Source organism: Salvelinus namaycush, chromosome 1 (assembly GCF_016432855.1).
Source record: "Salvelinus namaycush isolate Seneca chromosome 1, SaNama_1.0, whole genome shotgun sequence".
Taxonomy (NCBI): domain Eukaryota; kingdom Metazoa; phylum Chordata; class Actinopteri; order Salmoniformes; family Salmonidae; genus Salvelinus; species Salvelinus namaycush.
Window position 1 is genome coordinate 12,671,438 of NC_052307.1, and position 9,765 is coordinate 12,681,202.

General features: G+C 38.6%; 1 protein-coding gene across 4 annotated transcripts in view; it reads right to left on the reverse strand.

The window, feature by feature from the left end:
• Window positions 1-4,581: 4,581 nt before the first annotated feature.
• Window positions 4,582-9,765, reverse strand: part of LOC120048122 (myocyte-specific enhancer factor 2C-like) — a 16,934-nt gene continuing 11,750 nt past the window's right edge. For 2 of the 4 annotated variants that reach the window (XM_038994137.1, XM_038994051.1), the window contains 3 exons: window positions 8,791-8,920; window positions 7,759-7,897; window positions 4,582-7,372 (listed from right to left, as the gene is read on the reverse strand). In XM_038994137.1, coding sequence (XP_038850065.1) covers window positions 7,126-7,372; window positions 7,759-7,897; window positions 8,791-8,920 — 516 coding nt within the window. In that variant the 3' untranslated portion in view covers window positions 4,582-7,125. Of the gene's footprint in view, window positions 7,469-7,758; window positions 7,898-8,790; window positions 8,921-9,765 lie in introns of all 4 variants that reach the window. The other 2 variants (XM_038993966.1, XM_038993882.1) reach the window with 1 other exon arrangement.

Sequence of the window (9,765 nt, forward strand, 5' to 3'; positions counted from 1 at the left end):
TCCCCGAGCCGCCTAGGTGCAAAATCTGGCGATGTGCCCTTGAGCAAGGCAGTTAACCATAATTGCTCCTGTAAGTCACTCTGGATAAGAGCCTCTGCTAAATGGCTAAACTGTAAAATGTATTCCAGTATCATATACCTAAGATGGAGGAATGTGATGAAAGAGAAGAAACTGTTAACATTTTGCAAATAGAAAAAATCATATAGGCCTATACTTCGAATGTATATTTCCGAAAGACAAAGCCATTATAATCTTAATGTGGTCCGTCAATCAGTTATCGAATGCGTAATGCATATTTCTGTCTGACACGTTAGACTTCATATTAGAGCTAGATCATGAGTAGGCTTATCTAAATCATCAGCCTTCCATATTGTGGTCAACATGGACTACCCTCATTACGTATCACACATACACGGTCAGCCTATAGTGGTAAAGAGAGGACAATCATTTGTAGCCACTCATACTATTTTCAATCTTATCCCTTCCAGCTAGAAAATATTGCCAATATTTTCTATTTTCATCTGCATTCAAATTACAGTAATGGTCAGGTATGGCGTTTTCTTTAGAGATTGCGTTGATTTTGCCGCTTGTGCAGTCAGTTTTGACCAAAACTCACCCATGCAACATAGAATTTCATCCTTGTTATTTATATTCATACAAATTATACATCTAAAGCATTCGTTATTTTAAATTAATTAATCTCACCATAACGAAACTGGCTTTGATCAGAGATAAATTGGGATGCTCTGTGTGTGTGTGTGTGTGTGTGTGTGTGTGTGTGTGTGTGTGTGTGTGTGTGTGTGTGTGTGTGTGTGTGTGTGTGTGTGTGTGTCTGTGTGTGAGAGAGAGAGAGAGAGAGAGAGAGAGAGAGAGAGAGAGAGAGAGAGAGAGAGAGAGAGAGAGAGAGAGAGAGGGAGGTAGGTTGAGTGGTGCTTGCGTTTGTGTGATTTGATTTGTGAGTTATAGTTTCAATGTCGCTGCAACGTTACGTAAACCAGACAAACAAACATATATTTTTTATTATTATTATTGTTATTATTATTACCACAAGTATATAAATAAGTTATTATTCCTTCGCTACTATTATACCCGGGAATACTACTCTTTATCAGTATACTCAACTTTGGAATTCGACATTGATGAACAGAATATGTCCATAGCGTGGACTAGAGATTATTTAGCGAATATGAATTAAGAGTTGTATCTTTGATAATACAGTACGATAATACAGTGCTGATGTGTGTTGAGATAGAGGTTTGGACTGAGGATGTGGATGTAGGATGTACCTTCGCTAATAAACGGCGACATCTTGTGGTTCCTGTGGGAAAATAACGTCACACGAGTTTTTGGAGAATTTCGGTCATTTATTGTTTAGAAATAAACAAGATCATGACAGCAGAATATCATGTAAACCTCAAAGTCGGTAAATATCGAAATAACTTATGAACGAATTAATTTATATGGATTGACAACCACACGTCTACTGAAATAGTGCTCAATTACACATCCTTGTGTTTCCCCCCCTTAAATTGCAATGAGATTACATAGCCTATATCCTCAATCTAATTATCATTCTTTTCATGTCTGACTTTGACATGTTTACAGAGCCATAATGTTTACATTATATGTTTTTCTAAATGTATGTCTCTGTGTTTTCATATTACTGTTATCATTATTCTTATTATGCTATTCTTCGATTTAATATGATTTGAATTACGGTCGTGTGACGCATTTTTAACATTTCAATTAATCGGAAATTATAAATAATCTGCTTTAAATAACAGCAGTTCACTTCTTTCAGCTATGCATTCACTAGGGTAATTTATTTTATTCGATTCCTGATTTTAATGAGCTCGGGCTACACATAAAGAATCAGCATTTGTGCAAGCAAATACCGATATTAAACTTCAGATCCTCTTTCTCTTGTTAATCCTATGAAGAAAATGCTTATTTTAGCCCCTGACTTGAGCGGCCAGTTTACCTGCGGTGTTTGCCTATCCAACATATTGCTCTCTCTGCACCTGAGGTTGCATACACAGCAACCCCAGTAGCCGCAGCGAATCCGGGTTACTGCAGTTTTTATGCAACATATAACCCATGTGCTTTCATTATCGAATTAGCCTATATGCTTTCACTCACTCTTAAGTAATGTGAATCAAACGAGGTTACCTATAAAATGTAGGAACAAACTAAAAAGACTATGTAGCAATGGAATTCAAATAGGTTGAGGCCTAAAACTGTCCTTATTTTTTAAATCAATAAACTCGATAGCCTATTATTGCATTATTGTACTCTGAGACAGTTTATATTATATATAATATAATATATATAATATAATATTAACAATATATATATATGTATATATATATATATATACAAATACAAATAGACATGCCAATTGGGGGTGCAATTGATAACGATGGTTTCTGGTAGCAATCATTCATCTTGTGCTGATGTTTTGTCAAAATATCGTTTAAGTTTCCTTCTCTGCTTCACGCTGCGCACAGTTTGCCTAATCCTTTCGCAGTGTAATGCATTTTCCCGCGGTTTTGGTTTCACATTTCCCATTCCCATCCATTTTAGATGTACTTTTTCAGGATGACAAAGACCATTCATTCTACCAGTCAATGAATCAACCACAAGCAAGAATATCTATTTTTGAAATGTCTTGTTGATATTAAGTTTTTACAATCATTTATGGACATATGTTATTTTTTTGTCATACTGACAGGTAAAGGGTGGGGATAGTGTATCATTACACCGTTTTCAACCATCCCACAACCATCCTACAACCATTCTCAATATGACAAAGCACTTTCAATGAATCCAGGCATGTTTTTATTTATTTATAGGCCACTCAAGCTTTTATGTGCTCTTTAGTAGAGCTCATACTCTGTGACCAATTTTTGCATAAAATTCGATGGGGGAATTATTTTCAGTCTTTCCGAAATGTGGACAATTTCACTCATATTGTCGGACTGTCTTCTTTGTTTCATTTTTTTTCATTGCAAATACTCAGAATAAATGTATGTTAACTGGCAAAATGTATCATTAGGATTAATTATGTTATTTTAATGTTAAGTGAGACAAACCTTGGTTGTAAATGTCAAATAAAAGTCTGAATTCTGAGTTCCCATGAATCTCAGTGCCATAATGTTGTACAATTGGAACAAATAAAGCAAGAAATGCCATAGCCATGTCTCATTGTCTCAATGTCATGTCGTCCATATTGTGTTGTATTTGTAGAATGTCAATGACATTCATTCATTTAGTCATTATCTGGTGACGGTTGGTAAATATGATGTAAATTATTAAATGGATGATTCTGTTTTCATATACAAAATATCTGTCTTCATATTGGGTCTACCATGTTTAAGTATCAAGGTGAAGGGCATATGGAAATAAATGGACAAATACAATGAAGTCACAGGGCCTATGGAGAGCAATGGACAAACACAATGAAGTCACACCAAAACATCGGGATAACTAAGAAAGCCAGTAACTTTACTGAATTCTCTGCAAAATACAAATACCTTTCCCCAGCAGAATAAACTTTTATTTCAGGTTCCATGCTTTTTCACTACATACAGCTGAATAAAGTCCCGTGAGATACAGAGATGTGGTTTTAATTGAATAACATCGTATCTTCAAATTGCGACAAAGGCCAGCTTATGCCGCTGAAAGCCGCTCTTGCGTTCCAAACACTAATTTCAGACCGCCACAATTTTCAGATTTATACAAGCTACATTAGATACTACAGACTGGTAAGCATTTTTAGCTATTCACACACACACACACACACACACACACACACACACACACACACACACACACACACATATATATATATATATATATATATATATATATATATATATATATATATATATATTAAACGGATACAACTAAAATAAAGAAAACCGCAAACAATGTAAAGCAATCAAAGAATCCCAAGTGAATAGTTGGGACCTTAAGCAAATACCACATGACTGTACAAGTGTATGGTTTTCCCTTTGCACTAGAAGTAGCTGATCAACAGGTTAGCTGAGGTACTGGGTGGGTCAATTAGAGGTACCAGTATATATAAGTTAATACAGAATAATGACATTACAACTGATCAACAGGTGAAGAAATACAACTGCTTTAAATCCACAACCAAAATAAAATCTGAAATAAAATCAAGCATGCTCAATGTCTTTGGTTACACAATATCAAGAAACACCAGCTACACCTCAGAAAACACACTACAGGTCAAAAGGGAGATTTTGGTGTTGTCTTTTTTGTAAAGTAACTCAACCAGCTAAATGAACAAAAATAGGGTTTGGAAAACATGCTTTTCCATGATACACACAATGAATATACTCACAATTACACATATTTGTTATAGGATTTGAAATACAGTTCACAAGGAAATGTCTTCTGAAAATATGAAATTAGCCAATTCCATATGACACTATATAGTTAGCTATCACCATGTATTATTAAGAAGGACTTGCAATGGTACTCCAAACCTCTACCCGTTTAACATATAGGAACATTATGAAGTCTGACCGAATTGAAATGGAAATGGGAAACCAATTGTACATTTTGAGTAAATGCTTTTATTGTTTTTTCAATGCTTGCAATAACCATAAATGAATGTGAAAATAAAGGTTGAATAATATTACAATACAGAAATGCCACTGGCTTTGGTTTCTCCACACATATGCTGCCTGAAATATCATGTTTTTAAAAAACTTTTGTATTGAAAAAAGAAAGAACACCATAGGGCTCTGCCCCTGTTTCTGACTACACAGACTGCATACAGTAACAACATAGTGAACTGGCATGAAATATGCACATAGGAATACCATAACACTTGAGTGACAGCAGACTAGGGAGTGAGAGGCAGAGAGAGAGAGCGATGTGGCTAGTTTCATGTTGTAAACAAGTTATATTTGTCTGAAATCAACTCTTGCTTTTCCTAAACCAGCATAAACATTAGGGGGAGGGGGGCTGGGTGGAACACTGAGCTGGCCATTGGACTGAGTGGGGTCAAATACAGCACAACACCTCGTGATTAGAGACCACAAAAATACTCAACAGCTCGATCATTTGACACAAATACAAACTATCAAATAAATATTTTAATCTGGACTTATGTGTTGTCCTGCACACAAGGTTGGGTCTCATTGTGATAATTGGCAAATGATTTGTAGTGAAAACATTAAATAAAACCTTGAAAATATACAAAATAGGTGGGTCAAAGGCCCATCAAAGAGGATGTGGGCGGGTGTTGTTGTAGAATCCTAACGATGAGGATCATGACATAGCAAAGATGGGTCACCATGGGTGATATCAAACCTTCCTTTGGGATGTCACATCCCACTGGGAAAAAATTGGTTGAGTCAACGTTGTTTCCACGTCATTTCAACCCAAAAATTCAAAGGGAATTTCGTCTTTTTTCACCCCTTTGACCTAAATCCAATGACGTGGTGACATGTTTTGTTGATTTCATATTGAATTCACATTAGTTGACAACTCAACCAAATCTAAATCAAAACTAGACATTGAACTGATGTCTGTGCCCAGTGGGATGTCATCTCCTGCCTGGGCATTAACCCCCTCTTCCAATCCCCACACAGTTTCCTCAAACTTGTTGTTTGAAAGAGGTCTATCTTTCTTAATTGACTCATAAACACAGACAGGGTCAACTCTGTTAATAAGCTGCCTTTCAAGGTTAGACTAAATATGCCTCTGAACAGCACTGTCCCAGGCTCAAATAAAACAACATAACAAACAACTGCACATAAGAAACTCCACTAAGAAAAAAACGACATTATTATATATATTTATATATTAGAAAGCTATACACAAGCATGTTAATTTCACAGATTTTTTTTTAAAGAGTCTTAATTTTATCATTATTATATATAATTAGAAATACACGTTTAAAAACAAAACCTCTACAAAGAGAAAACAGTTCAGCAAAGCATGGGTTCTCAGTCTGTTCTCATGGCTTGGTTTGGACGCCCAGTAATTTCATTTCTTGTCGGACTATCCATCTCATTCATATTAGCAAAGCTATCAAAAAACACATTCTGGCTTATAGAAACTACAAAAAGCCTCAAAAATGCTTTGCATTGTATTTCTTTCATATGAAAATATAAGCAAGTGTATCGTACAATAGTTTTTTATACTGAATATCTAATACAAGACCCATGGTTTCTTGATTACACTAACATGGCTCTTGGGTAAAAGGATGTTCTTATCTATAGGCTCCATATTTGAGGAGCTCTCTGTTTAGCATGGGTTCTCTTCCTGGTTCCTCACATCTACCAACGGGCCTGCGGTAATACCTGTACAATCCTTCAAATGTTGCATATTAGCTTTCATTATGTGTATGAATAATCTGTAATGTCTGGCAACTTTTGACCCCTCCCCTTTGCCATCTGACCCTCTATTTACATAAATACGTTGAACCTGCAACATGACATCATCTATCGTAACAAACATTTTGTAAGGGAGAACCGCGGAGAAAGGTAGCAATGAAATTGACGCTGTACACATGTATTGGTTGGCCAACTCAAGTGCTAGGCTGTTCACTTAGCAACATACACTCTGGATGTTTCCTCTACTAGTAACTGATTATCACTGAGGAAAGTTATAAGTACTTTTACAAAACAGAGTACCTGACTTTTTTTTGTTTATTTGTTGATATGCATATATGTGCACATAGACACACTTGTAAATTTATACGCATACATTTTTTTTCCACACACGGCACAAGTAATGCATAGTTCCCCACCAAAAATATCCCCTAACCCCATTCCAACCAACCTCCTCCACTGCCTTATAGAACTTCAATATGTATAGCACACATACTCTGCAAAAAGCAAAAAGAAACATTACAGTTAAATATAGAAAAAGGTGCCCCCCTTCCTCCAATGAGATAGAGAGAGATAAGAGAGAGAGAGAGATAGAGATAGAGAGATAAGAGAGAGAGAGAGACAGAGAGATAGAGAGAGCATGGGCTCCGGAGGTGAGTGACGCGTCGTGTGGTGATATCGAGAGTGAGGGTGTCGGGGCATCATGACGTCGCAGCGTGAGCGAGGCTTGAGCGACAGCCAACACTGGACGTGGCTATCATGTGGCCCATCCATCGGACAGGCGCACACGTTTGACCGAGGGGCTCTCGTGCCCGTCCAGGGCGGGCCGGGACATTCCCAGTGGAGAGTGGAACTCGTTCCTGTGCTCGTCGCGGTCACTGCCCTCGTGGGAGCTGCTGCAGCTACTCAGGCTGTCGACAGGGGAGCGGCCTGAGTCTTGGCGGGACGAGGGGTGCTGAAGCTGCGGGACGCCGTAGCCCCCCGGTGTGCTGCTGGTGCGATCTCTAGGAGGAGAAACAGGTTCGGACTTGATGTGCAGGCTTTGAGCAGAAGGCAGGGAGAGATTTGAATTGTGACATAAGTGATTGCTATTGCAATTTCTGTTGGAAGGAGAGGAAAACAAACACAAGGGGTTAAAGAGTAAGGAAACATGATCATACAGTATACATGCACACAAGTTTACTCACATTTTTCCACATCCATACCTCATGTCTGGTCACAATATTTCAACATTTCACTTCTCAATATGTATCCGTATTTTCATGGTAGTTTCCCTAACAAACTTAATTTCACGATCCATCCCTCCTCTCTTTGATCTGTCTACTACCTGTGTAGAGAGCCTGTAGAATAGATATTGTACATATTATTGTGTGTATCCCACTGTACTTACCCTAGCTGACTGAGGGCAGAGTGCTGCTGCATGTTCTGGAGGTGTTGCTGTTGCCATCCGCTCATGGAGCCCAGGTGGAGGGAGCTACCACTGTTAAAGCCAGACAGGGAGGACAGGTCTGCACTGCTCAGCGAGTATTCTACACACACACACACAGACAGAGAGAGAGAGAGAGAGAACCAGTCAAAACCAGTTCAGGCCAGTTCAAACCAGTTGGCATAGCACATTAGTTTGGAATTATGGCTACTGAAGTGAGAAGTATAACAGTCATTTTCCTGCTGCGCCAATACAGGTGCCACTGATCACAGCGTTAGTGGGTGAGGGAGTGATGCAGTGAGGAATATAGGATGTGTGTGAACAGCACCGCCTGCTGTTAGGTTAGTATAATGAAATGTGTTTTTAACGTCTCATGATGAAACCATGTTTCAGGGCCACAGACTATTGATGCGTGATTTTGCATAAAAAGCTATATTTATTCGATCATGCTTATATTCACTATGATGTTTGTGAAGTCCTGTAAAACTGCCTATCTGTGTGTATGAGTTATAAATCGTATAAAATCAATGAAAATCAAATCAATAATCAAATCCAAATGTAAATGGTGGGGAGTGTGTGTATAGGTCACTTTCTAAACTCATTGAAACTCTGCAAGTAGTAACAAACACACACATAAACATGTTTGTGACAAAGACTGTGTGTGCATATATGCATGTACAGTATGTGTGTGTGTGTGTATGTATGTGTGTGTGTGTGTCTGTGTGTGTGTGTGTGTGTGTATGTATGTATGTATGTATGTATGTATGTATGTATGTATGTATGTATGTATGTATGTATGTATGTATGTATGTATGTATGTATGTATGTATGTATGTATGTATGTATGTATATGTGTGTGTGTGTGTGTGTGTGTCTGTGTGTTGTGTGTGTGTGTGTATGTGTGTGTGTGTGTGTGTGTGTGTGTGTGTGTGTGTGTGTGTGTGTGTGTGTGTGTGTGTCTATGTGTATAACAGGTGTAGAAGCAATGGTACCTACCAGTACCGTATGAAGTGGACATGGCTGATGGGTAACCGCCCATTCCTTGCCCAGGTAGGGTGGGCGTTGCTACTGAAACCACAGGGGTGGCCAATGACTGTGCAGACTGGGAGTTGTTTATTCTCTGGTTCTATGAGACGGACAGAAACAGAGAGAGATGGAAAAACATGAGCGCCATCACAAATAAAGTCAGCACCAGAAAAAAAGAGAATAAAAAATAGGCCTTGTTTTTTTTGCTCCGCAGATGCTAGAAGAACGAACAACATGCCAGCTTCTTGGAAATTAATCACTTGACATGCGGCACAGCTGAACCCTGCCAACCCTATCATTTACCACCCCTTCTGAGTTCCCGCCGTCGCTATAGTAACCCTGCTGGTCTCCACGGCAACAGAAACAGCTGGGAGAGGCTCTTTATTGTGGCGGGGTGTGGCACAGAAATGATGGCGGTTTGATGCCATATAAAATTGTTCCCATTGTTGCCTTTCATTCCCTGGTTCTGAGAGAGGGGAAACATGCATGCTAAGATGCCATGCAATGCCTCTGAATGAGACATGGAAGGAAGGGAAGGGGGGAGGAGATGACAGGGTGCAATGATTCAGAAATACCACTAGGTGTCACCTGGGCCCTGGCTAAACATTTTCAACCCTTACATGTAGTGTACAACACATGCAGCGGATTGGTTGAGGTGGAAGTTGCCCCTATGTGGACATCTGGATCATCTTACCCTGTATTTTAATGCTAACCTTCACCACCTAAAAAGTCACCACTTACCTTAGATCAGCTCTTAGGAGCAACTCAACTACACTCAGCAAACTATAATTCTCTAGTTCAGTCAGGGGTGATGTACGTCTAATACATCCTCCAGCAACTTTTACAGTTGAAAAGCGATATTCCAAGTATAAATACAGTAAAGTACACACACTAAAGGTAAAAAAACAAACATGTTTAGAGCAAAATAGTGTTTTTTAGACACAA